The 24,711-nt window shown below is 45.7% G+C and overlaps 1 protein-coding gene across 1 annotated transcript in view; it reads left to right on the top strand.

Annotated features, from left to right (window-relative positions):
• Positions 1-24,711, top strand: part of CD36 (CD36 molecule (CD36 blood group)) — a 553,162-nt gene that overhangs the window by 206,234 nt on the left and 322,217 nt on the right. Inside the window, exon 4 of the mRNA XM_086919832.1 lies at positions 19,782-19,964. Within this exon, the coding sequence (XP_086775958.1) occupies positions 19,782-19,964 (183 nt within the window). The remainder of the gene's footprint in view (positions 1-19,781; positions 19,965-24,711) is intronic.

Here is a 24,711-nt window from a genome sequence, read left to right as displayed (position 1 = left end):
ACTGGGGTGGCAAAGTGGGCTAAAGAACGGTGATGGATTAAACCCAGATCTTTTGACTGGGTGTGAGTGTTTGATTGATTCCGATGCTCTGTCCATCACCACCCCCTTTTGTACCGCTTTTGGCCGCCATAAGTGTGGCAGGGTATGCTCAGACGTGAGTCCCTTGCTCACTTTGCCACTGGATTCAAGCAAGCCAGGCTGGAGACGGCTGGAATGCCAGAAACCGGTCCTCGGAAGCTTGTTTCCGGTCCAGGGAAGACATGGCTTGGCAGTTCGGGCTGGACTGTTCCCATGAGGCACAGGGTCAGACTGATTTGCATATAGCCATGTCTGAAGTGGGGTGGCAGAGTGGGCTAAAGAACGGTGATGGATTAAACCCTGATCTTTTGACTGGGTGTGAGTGTTTGATTGATTCCGATGCTCCGTCCATCACCACCCCCTTTTGTACCGCTTTAGGCCACCATAAGAGTGGCAGGGTATGCTCAGACGTGAGTCCCTTGCTCACTTTGCCACCGGATTCAAGCAAGCCGGGCTGAAGACGGCTGGAATGCCAGAAACCGGTCCTCGGAAGCTTGTTTCCGGTCCAGGGAAGACATGGCGTGGCAGTTCGGGCTGGACTGTTCCCATGAGGCACAGGGTCAGACTGATTTCCATATAGCCATGTCTTAACTGGGGTGGCAGAGTGGGCTAAAGAACGGTGATGGATTAAACCCAGATCTTTTGACTGGGTGTGAGTTTTTGATTGATTCCGATGCTCGGTCCATCACCACCCCCTTTTGTACCGCTTTTGGCCGCCATAAGTGTGGCAGGGTATGCTCAGACGTGAGCCCCTTGCTCACTTTGCCACTGGATTCAAGCAAGCCGGGCTGAAGACGGCTGGAATGCCAGAAACCGGTCCACGGAAGCTTGTTTCCGGTCCAGGGAAGACATGGCTTGGCAGTTCGGTCTGGACTGTTCCCATGAGGCACAGGGTCAGACAGATTTGCATATAGCCAGGTCTGAACTGGGGTGGCAGAGTGGGCTAAAGAACGGTGATGGATTAAACCCAGATCTTTTGACTGGGTGTGAGTGTTTGATTGATTTCGATGCTCCGTCCATCACCACCCCCTTTTGTACCGCTTTTGGCCGCCATAAGTGTGGCAGGGTATGCTCAGACGTGAGTCCCTTGCTCACTTTGCCACTGGATTCAAGCAAGCCGGGCTGAAGACGGCTGGAATGCCAGAAACCGGTCTTCGGAAGCTTGTTTCCGGTCCAGGGAAGACATGGCTTGGCAGTTCGGGCTGGACTGTTCCCATGAGGCACAGGGTCAGACTGATTTGCATATAGCCATGTCTGAACTTTGGTGGCAGAGTGGGCTAAAGAACGGTGATGGTTTAAACCCAGATCTTTTGACTAGGTGTGAGTGTTTGATTGACTCTGATGCTCCGGTCATCACCACCCCCTTTTGTACCGCTTTTGGCCGCCATAAGTGTGGCAGGGTATACTCAGACGTGAGTCCCTTGCTCACTTTGCCACTGGATTCAAGCAAGCCGGGCTGAAGATGGCTGGAATGCCAGAAACCGGTCCTCGGAAGCTTGTTTCCGGTCCAGGGAAGACATGGCTTGGCAGTTCGGGCTGGACTGTTCCCATGAGGCACAGGGTCAGACTGATTTGCATATAGCCATGTCTGAACTGGGGTGGCAGAGTGGGCTAAAGAACGGTGATGGATTAAACCCAGATCTTTTGACTGGGTGTGAGTGTTTGATTGACTCCGATGCTCCGTCCATCACCACCCCCTTTTGTACAGCTTTTGGCCGCCATAAGTGTGGCAGGGTATGCTCAGACATGAGTCCCTTGCTCACTTTGCCACTGGATTCAAGCAAGCCAGGCTGAAGATGGCTGGAATGCAAGAAACCGGTCCTCGGAAGCTGGAATGCAAGAAACCGGTCCTCGGAAGCTTGTTTCCGGTCCAGGGAAGACATGGCTTGGCAGTTCGGGCTGGACTGTTCCCATAAGGCACAGGGTCAGACTGATTTGCATATAGCCATGTCTGAACTGGGGTGGCAGAGTGGGCTAAAGAACGGTGATGGATTAAACCCAGATCTTTTGACTGGGTCAGAGTGTTTGATTGATTCCGATGCTCGGTCCATCACCACCCCCTTTTGTACCGCTTTTGGCCGCCATAAGTGTGGCAGGGTATGCTCAGACATGAGTCCCTTGCTCACTATGCCACTGGATTCAAGCAAGCCGGGCTGAAGACGGCTGGAATGCCAGAAACCGGTCCTCAGAAGCTTGTTTCCGGTCCAGGGAAGACATGGCTTGGCAGTTCGGGCTGGACTGTTCCCATGAGGCACAGGGTCAGACTGATTTGCATATAGCCATGTCTGAACTGGGGTGGCAGAGTGGGCTAAAGAACGGTGATGGATTAAACCCAGATCTTTATACTGGGTGTGAGTGTTTGATTGGTTGCCTGCTTAACCTATTTGTGCCTGATTGTGCCGGTGCCACTGCCCATTTCATTGCCATTATCAAACTTGTGCCCCAATCTCGTCCTGCTTGGCTTTTGGCTTGTTGCCATTTTGTTGTTTGTTGTTGTGCCTCCCAGCCCGGCTCTCCATCCCGCTCCCGCCTCCCAGCTGGTCCTCCCTCGCTCCGCCCCCCTCCACTATCTACATATGTCAATGCAACAGACGTGCAGCGTTCACGCGCAGCGGATGAGCCCCATGCGCGCCGAAGGTGCACCAAAGGTAAGCCCGTCTACGCCCGTCCGCGCCTGGACCGCGCCCAGTGCCAGGCCCCCTCAAAATCCACTCCACCCGCATATCGTACGACGCCGCAACCCTCTCAGCACTTAACCCCGGCCGACTCCCAAACTGCAACCAAGCCGCCCCAGGACAAACCCATGGACCCTTCACCTGCCACTCCTGCAAGTTCGACTGCATCAGGATCCACACCAAATCCACAGACTCCACACAGAACTCCAACACTAAACACCTGAAGTGCATCCTGCTCAACACCCACTCGGTCCACATACACGCCATTGAACTTTGGAACCTACTCGACACCACATCGCCGGACGTCGCCTTTCTTACTGAAACCTGGATGAACGCCTCATCAATGCCCGACATCGCCATAGCCATCCCGGAAGGCTACAAGATCATCCAAAAGGATTGCATCAACCAAACAGGAGGAGGCATCGCCATCGTCCACAAGAACACCATCCGCATCACGACCTGTTCCGATGACAACCTCCCATCCGCCGAACACCTTCACTTCCAGATTCACACCGACCCTAAGACCACACTCAGAGGCACCCTCATCTATAGACCCCCTGGACCCCTCACACAATTCAGCGAAGACATCACTGACTTCATCAGCCCTCACGCCCTCCCCTCAGAGGACTACATTCTACTGGGAGACCTCAACTTCCACCTGGAAAAGAACAACAACAGCAACACCACCACCCTTCTGGACAACCTCGCCAATCTCAGACTCAAACAACTTGTTAACACCCCCACCCACAATGCTGGGCACACGCTTGACCCAATCTTCACCTCCAGCAAGCACATCTCCTTTAATCATACCACAGCTCTCCATTGGACGGACCACAGCTGCGTTCACTTCAACTACAAAAAGACTACGACCCACAACCACCCACAACCAATTCCCCGGAGAAACTGGAACAAAATTACCTCCGACCAGCTCTTCACATCGCTTCACCATAACCCTCCTGCAAAATCCTCGGACCCAAACCAAGCAGCCACCAACCTCACACAATGGATCACCCACAGCGCTGACGAATTAGCACCCTTGAAAAACCATCACATCAAGCAAGGCAGCAAAAAAGCCCCCTGGTTCAATGATGACCTTAAGAAGTCCAAGAAGATCTGTCGCACCCTTGAAAAAGCCTGGCAAAAAAACCCAACCACTGACAACCTGGCCACCTTCAAGAACGCCACCCGCAAACACCACCAACTTATCCGATCCACCAAGAAATCAGCATTCAAGGATTGACTCGACAACAATGCCCACAACAGCAAGGAACTATTCAACATTGTCAAAGAGTTTACCAACCCCACCGCCGGCACCAACGACATCACTCCCTCCCAAGACCTCTGCGACTCTCTAGCCTTGTTCTTCTACAACAAAATCGCTGACATACATAACAGCTTTGGAGACCAGTCCACCCCACCCACCTCCGAACTAAAACCCCCCTCCAACAACCTTTATGCCTGGAACCCAATCACCACTGAAGACACCATCCGCCTGATGAACACAATCCAGTCAGGTTCACCAACCGACCCATGTCCCCACCATATTTTCAACAAAGCAGACTCCATTATTGCACCCCATCTCCGAGATGTCATCAACTGCTCCCTCAACTCCGCTACCTTCCCGGAAAGCTGGAAACATGCCGAACTCAGCGCCCTCTTGAAGAAACCCACAGCAGACCCCACTGAACTCAAGAACTACTGCCCCATTTCGCTCCTCCCGTTCCCTGACAAAGTCATTGAGAAAGCCGTCAACAGTCAACTTGCCGCCTTCCTCGAATCCAACAAATCCCTCAACCCTTCACAGTCCGGCTTCCGAGCAAAACACAGCACCGAGACCGCCCTCATCACAGCAACAGACGACATTCGAACTCTACTGGACAACGGAGAAACAGCTGCCCTCATCCTACCTGACCTCTCTGCATCCTTCGACACAGTCTGTCATAGCACCCTTATACAACGCCTCAGCAACGTCGGAATACAAGGAAAAGCATTGGACTGGATCATCTCGTTCCTCGCCGGAAGAACCCAGAGAGTCCGCCTCCCCCCTTTTAGATCAGAGGCCACCGAAGTCATCTGCGGCGTACCACAAGGATCTTCACTCAGTCCCACCCTCTTCAACGTATACATGAGTCCCCTCGCATCCATTGTGCACCAACACAACCTCAACATTATCTCCTACGCAGACGACACCCAGCTGATCCTCTCCCTCACCAAAGACCCTAATACCGCCAAAACCAACCTACATGAAGGGATGAAAGAAGTAGCCGAGTGGGTGAAGAACAGCCGTTTAAAACTGAACTCGGACAAAACGGAAGTCCTCATCTTAGGATCATTCCCCTCCGCCTGGGACGACTCATGGTGGCCACCGGCCCTTGGAACCGCACCCATACCTACAGACCACGCACGTAACCTGGGCTTCATCCTGGACTCCTCTCTCTCGATGACCAGACAAGTCAACCCCGTCTCATCATCATGCTTCAACATCCTACGTATGCTCAAAAAATCTTCTGTTGGATCCCCACCGAAACAAGAAAGACGGTCACCCATGCACTGGTCACAAGCCGACTGGACTACGGAAACACCCTTTACGTCGGAACCACAGCCAAATTACAGAAAAAACTCCAACGCATTCAAAACGCCTCAGCCAGAATCATTCTAGACATTCCCCACCAAGCGCACATTTCCGGTCACCTGAAAGACCTCCACTGGCTCCCCGTCAACAAGAGAATAACGTTCCGTCTCCTCACCCACGCACACAAAGCCCTCTACGACCAAGGACCCGAATACCTCAACACGCGCCTGTCCTATTACACCCCCAGCCGCCAACTATGATCGTCCAATCAAGCCCCCGCCGCAATCCCACGCATCCAAAGATCCACCATGGGGGGAAGATCCTTCTCCTACTTAGCGGCCAAGACCTGGAATTCTCTCCCCACCCACCTCCGCCTTACACAGAACCACCTCTCCTTCAGAAAACAACTAAAAACATGGATATTCGATAAGTAAAGTTCCCCCCTCCTGCAAGCGCCTTGAGACCCTCTGGGTGAGTAGTGCGCTATACAAATTCGAACTTGACTTGAACTTGATTTGATTCCGATGCTCCGTCCATCACCACCCCCTTTTGTACCGAGAGATAATCCTAACAGCAGCCTTCCTACTGTGGTGAAAACTTTACAGATATCCGATCTTCCGAAGAAAAACAATCACATATACATGCGTTAGCATCTGGTGCACAGTCTGTTATGTTATGTTATGTTAAATGAACTTTTTGAGCGCACTAACACCTTTAGGTTCCTTGGCGCTATACAGAGAGAGCAGGGAGAAGAGACAGGAAATAACATAACAATGGTGACCAGCTAATTATAAGCTTCAGTGAAGAGATACGTTTTGAGGGAGGATCTAAACCTGGAGTAAGGAGAAGACAACGTAAGAGAAAGGGGTAAGGAATTCCAAAACGACGGGGCTAAAAATGAAAACCTAAGGCCACCGTGTTTCTTCCGCTTGAATCTGGGAACAGATAGCAGGGCCATTTGAGATGACCGAAGGGTGCGGGAAGGGACATATGGGTGAAGTAGGGAGGAGATAAAAAGGGGGCTATGGCCTGTGAGAGATTTGGAAATGATACAACCAAGTCTTCCATGTTAAGTAGAAATTGTCATGCTTAGATGATTCTGTCTAATAACTGGAGACTGCTTACAATGCTTAGTTAATAGTATGTAGAATCTTTGCCTTGGAAACGTTTTCTGCAGTACCCAAAAACTTGCGTGGAAGATGCTGTCACCTGCACCGAAAGTTACTCTTCAATACATAGATTTATAACGTGTTCGATACCACTACACACCTATGATGCATTGGGAGCTCATGTAATTAGCTGTCAGGCCTACATATTTTTTAATACAGCTTTGGCACTAGCACTGAATCACATAAACAACGCATGAGCGACTTGTAAGATGCTTTCATATGCCATAGGTTTTTCTTATAACAAGACGTGTTACTGGTGATGATTGTAAAAGGTATTCATATGTGATATGCATTTTCGAATCACAGCAATAAACCCCTGCATTTATTAGAGCATTCTTTAGTTAATCTCTCACAATAAGATTGAAAATGTGGAGCTCTAAGATAAGCAGTGACTGGCAATTTTGGAAAAACCTTTGTAATTTTTCACACATAGATAAAAAGGGAACATTATATGCATTATATTTTTGTAGTTAGGAGCTGATAGAAGATGCTCAACCATAAATGGTAATTTGTCACTTTTGTTTATGATGTTGGTATTCCAAATAAGTGCTTCCCAAGTTAGCTGCAAAGGACTTGCCAATTCGTTGCTGTATGGTATGTAGAGGATAGCCTGGCAGTGGTGAATACCATAGAGCTAGATTAAATCAAAAATTTTGAATTTTTACTTTTTTTAAAAAATTATAAAAATACACTTTTAAGCATAAAACTGTTATGTGGCAACACAACTATCGAAATTAATAAATATTAATAACATTTTAAAACGCCGATAAGGGTTTTTAATGTGGTTGGGCAGAAGAGCGAGCCTGGACTTGATATGCCCTCAGAAATTCCAGCGACTTAGGGAGATGGAGATCCACGCACCGGCTTTGAGAGGAAGCATTTTAGAAAAGCCAACATGTCACTCCCACTCCGCCTCCTCTGAGACCCCTTAGATACGAAAAGTATCACATTGCAATCTGTCTTTCAAGTCAGTGATCTTTTGCCTCCTCCAAGGTGAGGTAGCGAGTAGCAGCTGGCCTCTACTAGGCCCAGTTTCTGACCCAGATTCAGAGTGTCAAAGGGGGCTAAGAAGGAGGTCCTCTCTTGCCTCACGGATCTAACTTCTGTCATCTTGCTAGGTCTGTGGTAGATAGGGGAGATCCTATGTGTTAGAAATTAGGTTATTGGTTGACTGGGGTATGAGCCCTGGTCAAGTAGCAACCAGAGTCCAATTCAGGGTAAGGCACAAGCAAACCCTAAATTAACCTGAGCTCAACAGCCTGGTAGCTTGGCACAGAGCAGTCTGTCTTAACGTAACTTAGAGGCAATGTGTAAAGTATTTGTGTAACACTTCAAACAGTAAAACAGTGAAAATCCACACAAAAAGCATACCACACCAGGTTGGAAAATTAGAGCAAAATTATTTAATAAATAGAACAAGGCCAACATGACAAAAATCTAATTTTTAAAGAATAAACTGTAAAAAACACCTAGCAACAGAAAGCACCAATTGTGGCTATCTGGTCATGCTGCACCGGGTCAAATTCAAAAGTTGAAGCTGACAGCGATGGAGTGCTGGTTGGATACAGTCCCAGATTAGTCCCGCTTAAGCTTTACCTACTCAAGTTTTGTTCCAAGGGTCCCGTTCGCATGGAAGAAGATCGCTGTGAGCAAGGAGAGCGTTGCTGGCCATGGTTGGTGTGGCCCGAGGAGCAGGTTGGGTGTAACGGATGGGTAGGCTGGTGCTTTGCATTGGCCGTCCACACGGGCGATCAAGGCTTTCTGTAAGAAGAGATGAACAAGCAGCGCCACACTCTGATTTTCCGTCCGAGCGGTGTGGTTTCTGTGAGAGCAGGCTTGTTGGACCAGGCCCTTTTGGGCAGGATTATCCCCAAACGTTTTTCCTTTTGCCTCCTATTTTTCTGCCCCTGCTTTTGTTGGCTATAGGACTTTGGGCACTTTACCACTCCTGATCAGTGCTAAAGTGCATATGCTCTCTGTGCAAATTAGGATTGGTTAGCCATGATTGGCATATATGAGTTACTGGTAAGTCCAGAGTAAAGTACACTGTGTGTGCCCAGAGCCTATAAATCAAATGCTACTGGTGGGCCTTCAACACTGATTGTGGACCCACACTATTAGACTTTCAAAGGGGTCTCGGACCTGCCACTGCAGTGTCTGCACACACATTTTTAGTTTTAACTGCCATGTCGACCTGCCGAGTGCACCCACTTGCCCGGTCCTAACTTTCCCTTTTTTACATGTAAGTTACCCTAGGGTAGGCACAGGGTAGCCCCATGGGTAGGGTGAAGTGTATGTTAAAGGTAGGACATGTACTGGAGTAAAATACTGTGCATTTCATTTTTCACTTTTGCAATCTCCCTCCCTCACCCAGCCCCACGGCTCTTACCTGCTCTGGCTGCAGCTGCATAGCTCTGTGAATGCTGAACATGTACACTGTGTACAGACGAAGCACAATACAAATGCCTGGTATAGTTTGTATGTTGGACTTGTAGCATGAGGCACAGTTGAAAGGCCCTCATGATGGACATATGTATGCCATGTTGCAGTTTATTCAGATGATAGCAGGCACATTACATATGAGGCGCACAGAACACAGACAAGGTACAAAACAAGCCTAGCTTGCAATGTTGTGCAAGGGTGCCTGGCTTTTGACGCTGGTGTGAACATTCCAAATAGATTGCCCACACTCTGCTTAGTAGTGGAGCCTTCTCAAGTCCATACATGTCCTTTACCATGCTGAAAAGTCCACATAGATTGAAGCACTCCACTTATAACAGCTTGAAATAGCTACATTTGTTAAATAATACAAAATCATCCAAAGGCTCTTGAAGATTTTCTTCTTTTATTCCTTTTCCAATTCCAATCCCAAACCAACGCGTTTCGCTGAGGTTATTAAACACCTATCGGCTTCATCAGGGCTGGAAATAAAACGAAATGTTTCTGTCTTAGCACCACGTACATTTTTTCAATTGAAGTTAACAAAGATAGAGCCCCACATGGCCCATAGAGAAAACCTGTGCCGTTCAGAATTCTCATTTTTAGTGAATACATGCACATCATTCTTGGTCATAACATTATGTTATGACACTATTAAAGTAAATATGTCTGAAACATCTTGGTCCAAGTGAAATATATAGTCCCAACATACATCGCAATGGTGACTTGAACTGACCACTACCAAGTCATGCATAACTAAAAGTGAACAGCCTCGTGTGAGATTGCTTGTGTAATTCTGCTTATAGCCCCAAAATTGAAAAATGTATTTCGACGGTATTTTACTTTATCTTCATATATACTTTGCCTAAAGGAAGAAACATTTCCTTACTCTTAAGTCTCGGCATGAAGGGAAGACTTCTGATCAGTTGCGTGATATTTCCAACGCTCAATTCTTAATTAACAGAAATTTCCTACCTCGTATCTTAGGGAGAATGCTCGTTATATTATTTGCTGATATCCTCCGGTTGGAGTAAAATTCTCTTTTGCGCTCGTAACTTCTAAAAGAATAAGATATAACTACGTCTCAAGACACTGTATTCATATCTCTTGTCTAACAGCTCATTTCGAACAACAACAAAAGAGTAACTATTTAAACTTAACTAATCTCACCTGGAACACTATTCAGTCTATCGTTTATGTCCAGTTTCCTTATTTCTATCTCAATTCTCTTTTATCTCGCCTGATCTTTGTTCAGTCAATCTGAAAATTAAAAATCACAATTAAGTCCCAATCTTATTCCTAACCACTATATAAACGCTACCAGTATTCCACTAATACAAGTCTAGTGGTCTTAAGAGCAAGTCCAAAGGGTCACCAAATGTATCAAGTGGCAGTAGCATTGAGATATTTCATAAGTTAGTAATTCCAGATTTGGACAAACACGCGCAAAAAGCCTTCCCAGGAGGCTATTTAAATGATAATTTAACACAACATGAAAGAGATGCCTTGAATACTTTAATAAACAATGCAGAACTAATTATCAGAAAAGCTGATAAGGGAGGGAATATAGTGCTAATGAATAGGGATGACTATGAGCAAGAAATTTATTCTCAGTTGAGTAATAAAACTTGTTATGGGAAAGTAGTTCATAATCCAATATTCTCCCTTAGCAACACTTAATAGGTTTGATAAAATGGAACCCCAGTTCCAATAATACAAAATACCCAGCCCCCTCATGTCCGAGCTCTCCTGTGGGTGCACTGATCCCCGGATTCCTATGGGAACAGTCCCGACCGGGCAATTGTGGTCGCGGCCAAGATTGTGTTTTGAGTCCAAAAGTTGTCGAACCTGTTCGCCCTTCCCTTTTTATTATCGGTCTTGTTTGGGTGTTTCTACCGTTACATATCTAGGCAGACTTCCTGCTATTATAGGGGACCATGGGACTGCGCCTCTAGCTGAGGTTGGGGTAAAAAAATGTAAATTGATACTTGTATAGCACACTACTCACCCGCAAGGGTCTCAAGGCGCTTGTACGAATACCGCTGTGGAACCCATCCTGGCTTTCCCTGTGAGGCGTCCACTCCTGGGCACCTCCAAGGTGGAGGCCAGGCATCCTTAGTGTTGTGGGGGCCGTTGTGGAGATTAAGCAAGCTATTGCCCAGAGTTGCAGAGTGGGACTCCATGATTGGAATAGGCACCGAGGCAAGAATTATCAGGTCCGTGGAATTTTGAGCCCAAGACCCGCCGAGGCGGGGAATTGAACCCTGGTCCCGGGATAGACCTCTGCATCAGGGTCTGCCGCTCTAATCATTGAGCCACACTTCTCCTGGTAGACATCTCCCCTCCCCTGATTTTTTTTCTACACAGTTCAAAAACTTCACCAGGGCACAGTTTAGGTGTGTATTCCGTGGGTCAAAGGCAGACAAAACTGCAGATCTGCACGATCTTACTTCCTTCTCGTTACAGGCCCTTCGTAGAAGGGTCCTTCTTTCTTTCAAGAGACTTGGGCATAGGCACAGAAAGTGAGTTATGTCTTCCCTATGGTTGCCACAAAATCGACATTGTTCCTGGGCTTGAACTCTTTTCCATTTGGGAAGATGGCACAACAAGTTGATTACCCCCAATCTTAGTCTTAAGAACCAAAGTTTGGTGTGCGCGTTGAAAGGACAAGTTAAGAAGCTCTGAGGTGTCAGCTGGTCATACGTTGTGAGCGTCATCCAACCATGGCTTCTTCCAGCAATTGCACTTATTTTTGCTAGCCTTTTGAACTTCTTTTGGCTAACGTGTAGGTCCCAGACTTCGCTCAGGGCTAAGATATTTAGCCCACTTGACAGGTAGCCATGCCCTGCTAGCCAACGCTTTGTGTTCAGATTGGCCCATAGGTGTTCCGCTAGGCGGCCTTCTTTCGATAACCTCAACTTGTGACAGCACGTTAGAAAATTCATCATTCTGCCTAGCGATTGTTTGCGAATACCCAGTTCCAGCCTAATTTGTGCCGGTGACGTAATGGATGGAAGCTGGAAGACTGTTCTAAAGAACTTAACTATAATTTTATCTAGTTGGTCGCTGTCCAGTTCTTTTAGCGCCTCACTTCCATATGTTAGGGTTGGAATGACTTTTGCCTGTGCCACCTGACGTGTTGAAGCAAATGGTGGGCCAGATAGTTTCTTGTGGATAGATCTGAGGGCGAAAGCTAGAGCTATTCCTTTCTTTTTTTGCTCTTCCAGATGGCTTTTGTATCTTCCATTGTTGTCTAAGAAGACTCCTAAGTACTTTTAGATTCTGTGATGCTTTCCGAGTTTAGGACCCATGCCATCTTCTTTGGCCTTCCCAGGCGAACCACTAAAATTTTAGTTTTCTTATTATTTATCTGAAGCTCTTTTTTGTTTGAGTAAGCGACTGTTGCATCCATGAGCCTTTGTAAACCTATCTTTGTGTTGCTTAGGAGGACCAAATCATCGGCGTATAAAAGATTTGACAACTGTAAGCTGCCCAATTTGGGAGTATAAGCGTTAACTGTGTTTAGGGCTTCTGGGAGATCCGATAGAAATAGGTTAAAAAGTGTGGGGGCCAAGACGCATCCTTGTTTGAGACCTTTCATGGTCGTGACAGTCTAGATCCATCGCGGATCTTTATCCTGACCCATGTGTGCTGGTGCAGTAACTCTAGGGCTCTTAGTAAACCATTTGGGACGCCGATCTATAATCTATAAATCCCATGTAAAACGGTCTGGTGCTGGATTCCGCCTGGTCTATCAGACACGAGAGAGTCATGAGGTTAACCGCTGTGCCAGTTTCACCTGTGAATCCAGTTTGGTTTGGAGGGATTATTGAGTGATCCGCTGCCCATTCCCGCAATGAGTTCAGCAGGATCCCTACAAAGTACTTTGCTTCATTATCAATGAGAGCGACCAACCGATAATTCCCTGGGGATTTTTTGTCCCCTCCTTTGAAAATTGGAACAAGAATTTATCCTTGCCAGGAGGGTGGAATGATGTTCTGTACTAAGATGGAGATAAAAAGTGGGGCTAGCTTGGAGGCCCAGAACGCCGGATCCTCCCTAAAGAAGGCCGGAGGAATACCACCTGGTCCTGGGGCCCCATCTTTCCGACCCTTTTTTTATCAGCCTTTCAATTTGGTCCTCCGGAATTTTGCTGTGCTCAGTGCTGTTATCCTAGTCTTGTCCCTCTGATTCCTTTTTGGTTGTAGGATTTTTGTGGAAAGGATCTTCCATTGGTAGCCTTTTATTAAAGTGGTCCTGAGGTGAGATCAACTCTGTCAGAGCATTGGTGCCCTTTGTGCCAATGCCCTGATTCGGGAAGTGATCTTGTCGGTTGCTAAAGTGGCTGTGCAGGAAGGAATTCCACTCTGACTCCAGTATGTTTCATGAGGCGACTTTTGGTGCTCGACCCCAAGGCTATTTATGGTGCGCCAGAACCTCACAGAGTTATTTGATCTTATATCTTTATATAATTTGGCCCAAAAGAGGTTCCAGTGAGCCCTTCAATGTTCTCTCTTTGCTTTCTTTAGAAGGCAGCGAGCTTCTCTCAGTTTGTTTATGATCAATGTATCCATTGGCTTTGTTTTTAGTTTCCTCCATAGCCGATTCATGCTACTTTTTGCCGATTGTATCGCCAGATCCCAGGAGATCGACTGTTGGGGCCCTGTCATTTTTGCGTGCCTAATTGGCTTTGCGTGTCTGTCTGTCTGTCAACTTGCTTACAAAGTGCGGCTGTCGGTGTTCCCACGCAACACCCATGGTTTTTTACATTATCCCAGATCCCAGATATACAACATAGCGTAAATCTGGGGCAGTGCCAAAACTTACGCCTTCCCAAAACAGGTGTAATGAGGAGAAATATTTAAATTTCTCCTAGTTTTTTCCTGTTTCCACATGTGCTGCATTATGCAGCACACATAGAATGAGGAAAACACCTCTTTTGATTGTTTTTGTGCAGGAGCGTATCCTTCCTGCACAAAAACAATCATTTCAACAACACAGACACCCTTGCACAATGGTGCAAGGGTGCCTGCATTGGCACTCGGCTGCAGATTGTGCGCCACTGCTGGCAGAAAGGACAGGAATGCGCTGTATCTTGTAGATACAGTGCATTCCTGCCCTTTTCTTTTGACGGAGGGCACCACAGCTATAAGACTACCAATGCTGCCCTATGGCAAAATGTTATAAATATGTCCCCTTGATATGTGCTCCCACTACATGTGTGAACCTGCCAATTGTGGATCTAATATTTGGGCAGTTGGTCCTACTTAGGTAGATAATGACATAGGAGTAATGCCATACACTGAGACATGCATTTGTCCATGGTAAACCACAGTGGGTGGTGGGATACATTCCATGCGTGATGAACCATTGGAGTGGGATGTAGACAAAGCCACAACCTCCGTTGAACTCCCTCCCAAGCACACATTGATGCTACACTGCATTTGCCCCCAGAATGCATTGCTCTGTACCTTTCCACTATGAAACGGAAGCCATAGTGGCTTTGTGTGTCTTGACATTGGTAGCTTGTGGGTGTGCACGACACATGTACCATGATGCATGGTACATGTATTAGCCACATCCCTCTATAGTTATGTTCCTATCTGTGTCAACAGACACAGTGATGGGTACTATGTCATCCATTTCTAACTGTTAGTGTGTGTGTTAGGTATTTGAGTTTTGCTTACCTACAAGTAGGCCATTCCCACATTGTCCATTCTGGAACCGGTCATTTATGATGGAGTGCCTGAATATGTATGCGTCATGCTCACTGCCAGGGTATTTGGCCAGCATAGTGGTGCAGAGGCCCCGATGGTCCACGATTTATGGAGTGTGTGTGAATCTGGGTCCTGTACAGATGGGATGAGGCTGCAGGGGTACCAGTTGCACATGTGTGCAGTCTATTTCACTAAGCACATGTGGGAACCCAGGGATGGTAAAGAAGCCTTGTTTGATCTCCAGCTGCAGTTCCTTAGTGTTGGCAAAGAAGAGGACCGGGGGCAGGACGGATGATGGCATCCAGGAGGGAAGAAATGAAGAGAAATATGGCTGGGAGTTTCCGGCCACTCTGGCGGCTGTTATCTGGAAGGACCCCGAGGCCAGCATTTGTTATCCTGCCATGAGCTTCACCTGTGGAGGGATGTTGGTAGCCCTGTCAGCTGTTGACTGTAGCCTTGGGACAATCAGGTGTAGCAGCGCTACAATGCAATCTCTCCTCAGACGGTAATAGGTGATTACTTTCTGCTCCCTGAGTCCTGTTATAGTGGTCCTCTGGCGATAAATGTACACCCTTCCTGCATTGCCTTTGTGGTGGTGGGGGGTGGATGGTGGTAGTTATCTCCCAGCTGCAAAATTACTACCTGCCTGGTGTAGTTTTGGTTTCAACACTGTTCTGTCCAGCTTCTATTTATATAGCAAAGTCAATACATAATTTCCTGCGCTCACCTTGCATATATAAATACTTCCGTGACACAGGCAGTTTCGATGCCAGTTACTTTTGGTGTAGGAGTCCAAAAAGTGACACATCCTCAATGATACGTCACCTTGAAAATATGGAGTAGTGATTGCACCGCCAATGCCTCATAAATGTTGACACATTGGCTGTGCAAGCTTCTTGTAAATAAACTCCATAATTCATTAGAAACATGCAACTCACTGAGCCACAATTTGGCATTCAGGTTGGATAATTTGCTGTCCACCAAATAGTTGTTACCTGTTCAAATCTTAGCTAACATTCCTCTTATATCCGCCTACCATTTCAGGCCCCAAAATGAGGACAAACATCACATTCTTTTAAAAAAAATGTAATTGCTTGTTCAGAGTTTGCACAACGCCGCAGGTAAATAGTTTAATGAAGTGAATTATCTTGATCAAACCAATTACAATGAGGCCAAGAGAACACCAGAATCTATACTTTTAAACCCTCTCTTTAGATACAAATGTTACATTGCCATGTGTAAAATTGTTAAGGTTTAATGAGATTGCCAATAACATATTATTATTAGTAGTATTGTTATTATTAGTAGAAGTAATCGTGGTAGTAGTAGTAGAAGATTAAGATGTAGTAGCAGCGATCGATTATTATTAGAAGTAGTAGTAGAAGTAATAGTAGTATTGGGAGTAGTATGATTATTATTATTATTATTAGTAGTAGTGGTAGTAGTAGTAGAAGTAATAACAATAACAATAATAATAAGTAGAAGAATGAGAAGAAGAATACATTTTATTTATGATAATAATAATATTATTACTACCACTATTTAGAGAATAATATTCTTTGCCCAGCAGAACTCTTAATCATATACCCTTACTGAAAAGAAAGTTTATGCATGGTGGAAATTAGTAATAATTGTTATTTTCCTCGATTTTTAAACACGGCTGTAGGAAATTGGATCACTTGTTGAGGGTGGTGATACCCTGCTCAAGCAGCAACCACAATTCTTGTCAGGGTGAAACACAAGCAAAACGCAAATTAACCTGTGCTCAACCCTCTGGCAGCTTGGCAATAAAGCAATCAAGCTGAACTTAGCAGCAATGTGTGAAGCATTTAAGCTGCACAGACACAGTAATAAAGTGAGAAAACAACACAAGAAAAATCCCACACCAGTTTAAAAAAGCGGACTATTATTTAACAAATTATTTGACAACAAAGCAACTAAGTCCAATTGTCCGCCATGAAGTACGGGCCGGATATAGGACCGAATTCACTCCACTATCACAGCAACTTGTGGCCTGGGCGTTGAGATACGAGGTCCTTGAGTTCAGCTGTGTACCCTGGAGTGAAGGAACAGTCGTCGATCAGCTGAGATACGAGGTTTGGTGTTGAGATGCGTAATGCAGCGGCGGGGGTTAATGATTGTTGTTGAAGAGTTGTTATGCAAGGTCCTGTGTGGCGATGAAGAAGCTGGTAGGGCTTGTGAAGACTTGTTCTGCAGTGTTTCAGCACAGGGGATGAGATGGGTTGTGCTGGGACAGTGTCGATACTGTGTCAGCATCAAAGAAGCTGCTGGAATGTGTGTGGGCTTGCGCTGAGATGTGTCAGCATCAAGGACAAGCTGTGTTGCACTGGGCTGTAGTCGATAGTGAGCAGCGAGTTGCAGGAAGATCCGTCAATGTCAAAAAGGCTTGTTTGCCCCTGTGGCTTGAACAAACTGCCAGCCAACTGACCCTTGAAGATTACCTGGAGTTCTGGATCCGCACAGGCAGACTGGATTCAGCAGGGCAATCCACAGCAGCAGAAAATACCTACTGCAGAAACAGCAGGCCTTGGACAGCAAGCAGTTCTTAGCCAGCAAGCTGGTCATGAGGACAGACTTCACAGCTGGGCAGTCCTTCTTCCAGGGAGAATCCATGGGTCCAGAAGTGATCTGAAGAGTTGGGTCTGAGGGTCCAATTTTTATGCCTGGCGCCCGCTTTGAAGTATGTTATGTTATGTTATAATGGCTTTTGTAGAGCGCACGGCTACTCAAAAAGAGTGTCCCGGCGCTTTTAGTAAGGAGGGCTACAGTATACTAACATAACACATTGAAAAAGAAAGTATCACAGACAGAAAGAACACAACAAGCAAAAAGGCCTACTGGGTAAACAACCAGGTTTTGAGGCCCTTTCTAAAAGCAAGTAAGCTGGTGGCTCCCCGAAGTATAAGCGGCAGAGAGTTCCACAGCTGTGGCGCCAGTAGTCCAAAGGAGCGACCTCCCAGGCGCGCTCTCTTCACTCATGGAACAGTCGCCAAAAACAGGGATTCTGACCTCAGAGAACGAGCCGGATGGTAGAAGGCAAGTCTCTTTTGGAGGTACTTTGCTCCCGTCGCATGGAGGGCCTTGTAGGTCAGGGTCAAAGCTTTAAAGGCGATCCGCTTGCGGATTGGGAGCCAATGCAGGGTCTGCAACAAGCCCGCTGCACTAGCGCGTCTATTCAAGCCAAAAATCGCTCTCGCCGCAGCATTCTGCACAACTTGGAGCCACTGTAGCAGGTACTCTGGCAGGCCCAGGTACAGAACGTTTGAGTAATCTAGCCTAGAGCCTATCAGGGCCTGCACAGTCAGCTTCCTGTGCTCCTCCGATAAGAGGGGAAGAAACCTCCGCAGCATCCTAAGGAGGCCGAAGCAGATGCCCGACACCCCCAGGATCTGGGACTTCATAGTCAACCCCTTGTCCATCTTGACCCCCAAGTTCTTAGCCATTTGGGATGAACAAGTTGGGGGGAACATATTAATAGGCCACCAAGCCTGCCAGTCTGGCTCCGTGTCACACCCAAAGAAGAGTACCTCGGACTTATCGGAATTGCACTTGAGGCTGTTCAGTTGAAACCATTGGAACACAGCCCCAAGGCAATACCGGATACTCTCCCCATCAAAGTCTCCTCCTCTCTTACACGAGAAGAGGAGCTGGGTGTCGTCTGCATAGGATACGATCCGGGCCCCAAACGACTCCGCCAACGCCGCCAAAGGGGTCATGAAGATATTAAAGAGGGTCGGGCTCCGAATAGAGCCCTGAGGGACCCCGACTCCCAGAGGCGGCATCACGGCGGAATCTGGCGAGGCCCAGACCGTTTGCCGGCGGCCGGCTAGAAAGGAGGAAAACCAGCTGAGCACCGTCCCCCGTAGTCCAATCTCACAGAGTCTTGTGAGAAGGCCATCATGGGGGACGGTGTCGAAAGCCGCCGACAAATCCAGCATCACCAGCATGGCTTTGCCCCCAGTATCCAGAACCCCTTTATGGTTTCTGAGACCTCGAGGAGCACAGTCTCCGTGCTGAGATTTGGACGAAAGCCCGACTGGGTGGCATGCAGAATCTCATTCGTCTCTAGAAAATTGGACAGCACCGTCTGCACGTGCTTTTCCACAATTTTCGTGAGAGCCGGCAACAGAGAAATAGGCCTGTAGTTGACTGGGGCCTTTGGATCCAGACCAGGCTTCTTGAGCAGCGGGATGACCATGGCCTGCTTCCAAGCCTGCGGAACCACTCCCTGGCTCAGCGAGAGATTCAGTAACGGGTTAGCCAACGGATTAATCACCTCGGCCAATTTCGCCAGAATTTTAGCAGGGCACGGGTCCAGGGTCCAGGGGCGAGTAGATGAAGCTTCAAGAGTCCTCCCCCTACAGAGGTGTGTAGAATTTCCTGCCTCTCTGCCCTGGTCCAAGCTTGTCTGAGGGCACAAAAGACTAGTATTAAACCCTTTGTGAGTGTGCAGAGCCAGAGCCTTGAGGAAGTGTGGTAGGTGACAGCTCCTCCCCTTCATCCTGACAGTGATGACCCATTCTGACAACAGCTCCCCCTTTTGTCTCACTGACCAGGAGCAATACACAAAGACCAGCCGCCTGTCATACCTAGTCATGAGACCCTGGATACAGGCTGCATCCACAAAATGATTAGAGCAAGAAAATGCCAAATTTCTAAAAGTGGCATTTTCAGAAGTGTGAGTGAAGATCCAAAAGTGCAGAGAGAGTGGAAATCAGTAGTTGAGTTGACATCCAAAGTAGTTTTCTACTGCTCTCATTTACTGTGATTGTGTATTCTATTGTTCGAAAAAGGGATACATGACCTAACATAAAATTCATCATCTAGTGACCTTAGAGTAATGTGAATTACAGAACACAATGTAGTATGTGATTGTTCATAGTTAAAACACACTGGTGCCTGTAATGAGTGCCATGGAGATCCTGAGTTATTTCGGACAGATTTTAGAGCTGACCTCAAAGTCAGCTTGTAATATGTACCCATGATTTTACCAGAGGAGTGTATTAATTGTCAATCATTTGCGAAAACATATTATAGCTACTGGAAACCAAAAAGATTTGTATTGAACATTGCTATGGAATTACTAAACACATGTTTGCTTTCTTTCTAGGCTGCCCCTTCTGTCATTCCACAAATTGCATTAGGATTAGTGAATGGATGGATCAAAAAATCGAATTCCTCTTTGTTCCAGAGAAGAACAGTGAAGGAGGTTTTATGGGGATACAAAGATCCATTTTTGGAAGCAATTCCCGATTTGTTTATCAAGGATAAAATGACTGGAGTATTTTACCCCGTAAGTATCAGCTTTCTGTAAACGAACAATGAAAGTAACTTTTTTTTTGTTGGATTGTCTTTATTGATTTTCGAAAAGAATACAAAAAAAGAGAAACAAAGGGGAGAGGGACCAAATATTCCTATAGTCTGAAATTGACAAGACTATGTATTTCCATATAGAAATAGAGATCAAGTGCAGTATTGATAGGGCAATGTACCATCACAATTACATTAATTTCACATCAATATTAGCATACTATATCATGAGTATGCTGTCTCCAACTTTATTAAAAAAATAACAACTAGGAAAAAAGAAGAGAAAATAAAACCTGTCCCTTGTTGCCCGTGTATGCGCAATGTATACCTGCTTGTGGGTTCCAACAGGCCTCCGCCTATGCACTTGTGTGTGAATGTGTGCCAGGGGGCGTACGAGGGAGGGGGAAACCGCGACCTGTGTGGTTATTTGCTGTACTGTTTGAGGTGGACATGAATGTATCAGTATGCACAAAATACTTGTTCTCTTTTGAATGCATGACTTGGCCTGTGAAACACTGTGGGAACACAGTCTGGTGCTCGAATCATGGTATGTCAGAAGCCAAGGTTTGCAGTTTTTGATTCTATGGCAGCTACGTGGGCTTACCACTGCGTAATATTTGTTGGGGGGTGTTGTGTAGCGTTATCTTGCTGGTTCATGTGTTCCACGACCAGCAATCTACGTAAGTCCGTGAGCCATATGCATATGCCAGGGCCCACAGCTGAATTCCAGGACATGGCTAGTGTGAGGTTGGCCAATCCCAGCGCTAGGTCTAAGAATCTGTTATGGTTTTTTCAGCTGGCATTTCGCTTCGTAATTCCAAGAATAAAATGTAGTGCCTGAGGCTCCACTGGACCTCGATGCTTCTATGAGTATCTCAGCTATTCCGTTCCAGTAATCCCTAAATTGAGGGCATGTCCATGCCATATGGGGGAATGTGGCGTCTGCGAACAGGCACCTAGGGCATATATCCACGGAGGCAGAGAACGGGGACAGCCTATGTGGAGTTAAATATATATGGTGGAGATAATTGAATTGTGTTTATTTCAGTCTGACGTTGGTTGATATACACTTAGGGTAGCCTATGAACTGGGTCCACTGTTTATCAGTAAGGTCCTTGGCCAAGACGCTGTTCCGGTATGCCCATAAAGGTGTCAGTAGTTAGACGGAGTCAGGCCTAAGGGAATTGTATAACACTGTAATCGCTTTTCCGCTCCGGCCATGAGTCAGCAGTGTTTGTAGAACCTTGGATGTGGTAGCTTTGGTGTGTGTGTTTCCCGACTCCTGAACAATTTGCTGTTTCAATACTGCATAAAGCAAGACAGTCCCCAGTGATAGCCTAGTGATAGCCTATAATCATCCATCAAATTTTCAAACTCACATGATTTCGTGTCGTGTCGATGTATAGATCCCTCAAGGTTTCAAGCCCAGCAGTTCCCCACACACTAATCTCCGCTCTCTTAAGGCAAGCCCAGGGACCGGGTTAACAATGAAAGTAATTGAAGAGTCTTTTGGGCGGAAAGGGATATCAAGTGGATTGTGTTCCAATTATCTGTTTTTCAAGTCCGCCTTGTCTCTTGATTTCAGTGATAACTTAAGGCATTATTTTCATTTATCACGCATCTTGTACAGGCAGGCTTGACTGCTGGAAGCAAACGTTCCGAGTAGTGGCTCAGTTTTCCAATCCTCAGTTGCCATTGGCGAGTTCATGTGAAATGTCACTTGGGATTGATAATCATTTTGCACACTCTTTTCCTGTTCCTCTGTCCACATTGATTGGCCAGTCCGCCAAACCGGAGCTGACTGCATTCATGTTTGTAACAGCAGTCCACAAAAGATGGAGACCCTGGCTGCACCACAGCTGCGAGCAGCGACAGTCCACCGTCGGGTGGTCACTAATTATGGATAGTAGAGGGCCAGGCCTGGATTTCTTGCCCATTGTACCACAATACTGACACAGCGAACTTCAATGTACATGCTTTAATCTGACCAACCAAACCAGTGGTGCCGGAAAAAGTTTTAGAGGGGGGTGCAGGCACATAATGTCACCCTTTTGAAGGCAAAGGGGATTTGTGGCAGTTTGTTTTTGGAAAACAAAAAATGATGCCAGAAGAAAAACAGTTAATTGACCAATATCCATCTAAACTCTTTTACGTTTCATTGGGGTGCTACCTTATTTGCTGCACCCCTAGTTCCAGCACTAGTGACCGATTTTACACCACAGCTGCAAAAAGCCACGGTCTAAGTCTGCCATCTTTCATCAGGTGTACTTCGCCGTAGATCACATTTCCTACAGTAGGCTGATAATTATAAACCATGGGCAAAATGACCCTACTGCCAGCAATTTCCACACACAGTCACCAAACCAATACACTATGTATGCTCCCACACAAGTAATCAAAACATTTGCTTTGCTGTCTTGTATGACAAATGCAGAACATGGTCGCATGGTCGCAAAAGAACAAGTACAAGTCTCGCAGACTAGTTCACCTAATAGGTCTGCACTTTCGCTGTCTTGTTACTAACTTGTGCTGTATTCAGCGGCTCCTCAAATGCGTGGAGCAGTTGCAATGTCAGCCTGGAAAGGGCGTTGACTGAACTCTTATGTGTAGACTGCAGTAAATGAGTGTTTCCAACCTTCTGCAATTGGGCAGCCTTGTGTCTTTTACACGAGTCACACATTTGTTTTAACCCTCACAGTCTTTCCTAAGCACTCAATGCATTACAATAAGTGACACCCCAGATTCATATTATGTCCTTAGCACACCTGCTACCTTAGGATTCAGTACGCACTATCCTCCAAAAACTCCCAGCTATCCCCAGGCTAGGGCTCTAACACCCCAGAATCCACCACGGCCACTGAAACTCCACTAGCTTAGCACTCTACACCCTTAATCATTTCCTACCACACATCACACATTGGTAGAGGGTAGACTGTGTCCCAAGAGTTATATTTAATTTATGGATTATGGACTTTATATGATAGCTGGCCTATTCCTTAAATGATTGTCTCTTGCTTTGGGGGTATGACTGTGGGCGAGTGTGCTAGAATCATATGTCATCATTCAGACCTTGGTAGCCAGTCAGAAGTCCTCACTATTTAGAGTTCTCAGCTGCACTGGAGGAACATGGTTGCCAAAGTGCTCTTCTTGACACACTGGGAACACTTGTGTTGAAAAACAAATTGCCAGAAGGGTTGCCAGGTCATGGTGGCCTGTTTGGCAATCTGTTAGTTTCTTAAGTTAGAAACAAGCTCCCAAGACAAGAGCTAGTTTTAAAGAATCGAACAGCAATGGCAACATGCAAAGGAGTTTTTTTTGCAAATGTGAAGCCATTCGACATTCTTCTTGCCATTACACTCCATACTTCACATGGTGGTCCCAGGCAAGAAGGACATATTCATTAAATTCTCCATTACATTCTCCACCACACATTTTTCAGATACATCCATATATAGTTTTGCAATCATATGTTTTTACTAAATAGATTCCTCACATAGCCAGTGATCAGCTGTGCACGTCTGTGATTGGCACCTCAAGCAAGCACACACACTGAGGCTTCGGCATATGGCATTTCATGACACTTTAACTGTTTGATACATTTCAACCTAAACTCCCTGGCCTACCCTTGCTAAGACAATTGGGTTCTTATCGGCCTGTTTACATTCCTGATTGCCAGGCTTCATCTGTTCAAAACTATGTACCAGACATCAGTTGACAGAATCACTGACAGAATTTCGACCTCAAAAATATCGACCTACAAAATATCGAGTCCATAATATCGAGGGCAAAAATATCGACATCCTATCTACAACATGGTAAGTACAAAAATATCGAAAAAATAATATAGATGTAAAAAATATCGATGTTAAAAATATCGATTTTTTTTTTAATATATAAATGTAAAATTAAGTATATAACACTAATAAATAAAATATAGATATTTAAAAGTATCTAATAATGTTTAAAATTAATAAATAATACATATATATTAATAATACATTAATTAAATATATGCAGTAAATATATAATATATATGTACTGAACAATAAGTATTAATAACTATTTTACTAATTTATAAATTAATGAAATATATTCTAATTTACTAATACATTTACAAACATAAAACAATAACATAAATAAAATGTAAGTAATATAAAAATTAAAATAAACATTGGATTTTTTTACAATTACTTATATAAAAAGTTGGATAGCGTAAGGGTACAAATTACTATTCCCACTCCAGTGGGTGCAACAGTAGGGAAAACTGACCCTGAACCCAAAAAATACCCCTTTACCCAAGAACTGAAAACTGACCCTGAACCCTAAAAATACCCCTTTACCCAAAAAACCAAAACTGACCCTGAACCCTAAAAATACCCCTTTACCCAAAAACTGAAAACTGACCCTGAACCCTAAAAATACCCCTTTACCCAAAAACTGAAAACTGACCCTGAACCCTAAAAATACCCCTTTACCCAAAAACTGAAAACTGACCCTAAACCCTAAAAATACCCCTTTACCCAAAAACTGAAAACTGACCCTGAACCCTAAAAATACCCCTTTACCCAAGAACTGAAAACTGACCCTGAACCCTAAAAATACCCCTTTACCCAAAAACTGAAAACTGACCCTGAACCCTAAAAATACCCCTTTACCCAAAAACTGAAAACTGACCCTGAACCCTAAAAATACCCCTTTACCCAAAAACTGAAAACTGACCCTAAACCCTA

Source organism: Lissotriton vulgaris, chromosome 1_1 (genome assembly GCF_964263255.1).
Source record: "Lissotriton vulgaris chromosome 1_1, aLisVul1.2, whole genome shotgun sequence".
NCBI lineage: Eukaryota > Metazoa > Chordata > Amphibia > Caudata > Salamandridae > Lissotriton > Lissotriton vulgaris.
This window is presented reverse-complemented; position numbering and strand designations above follow the sequence as displayed.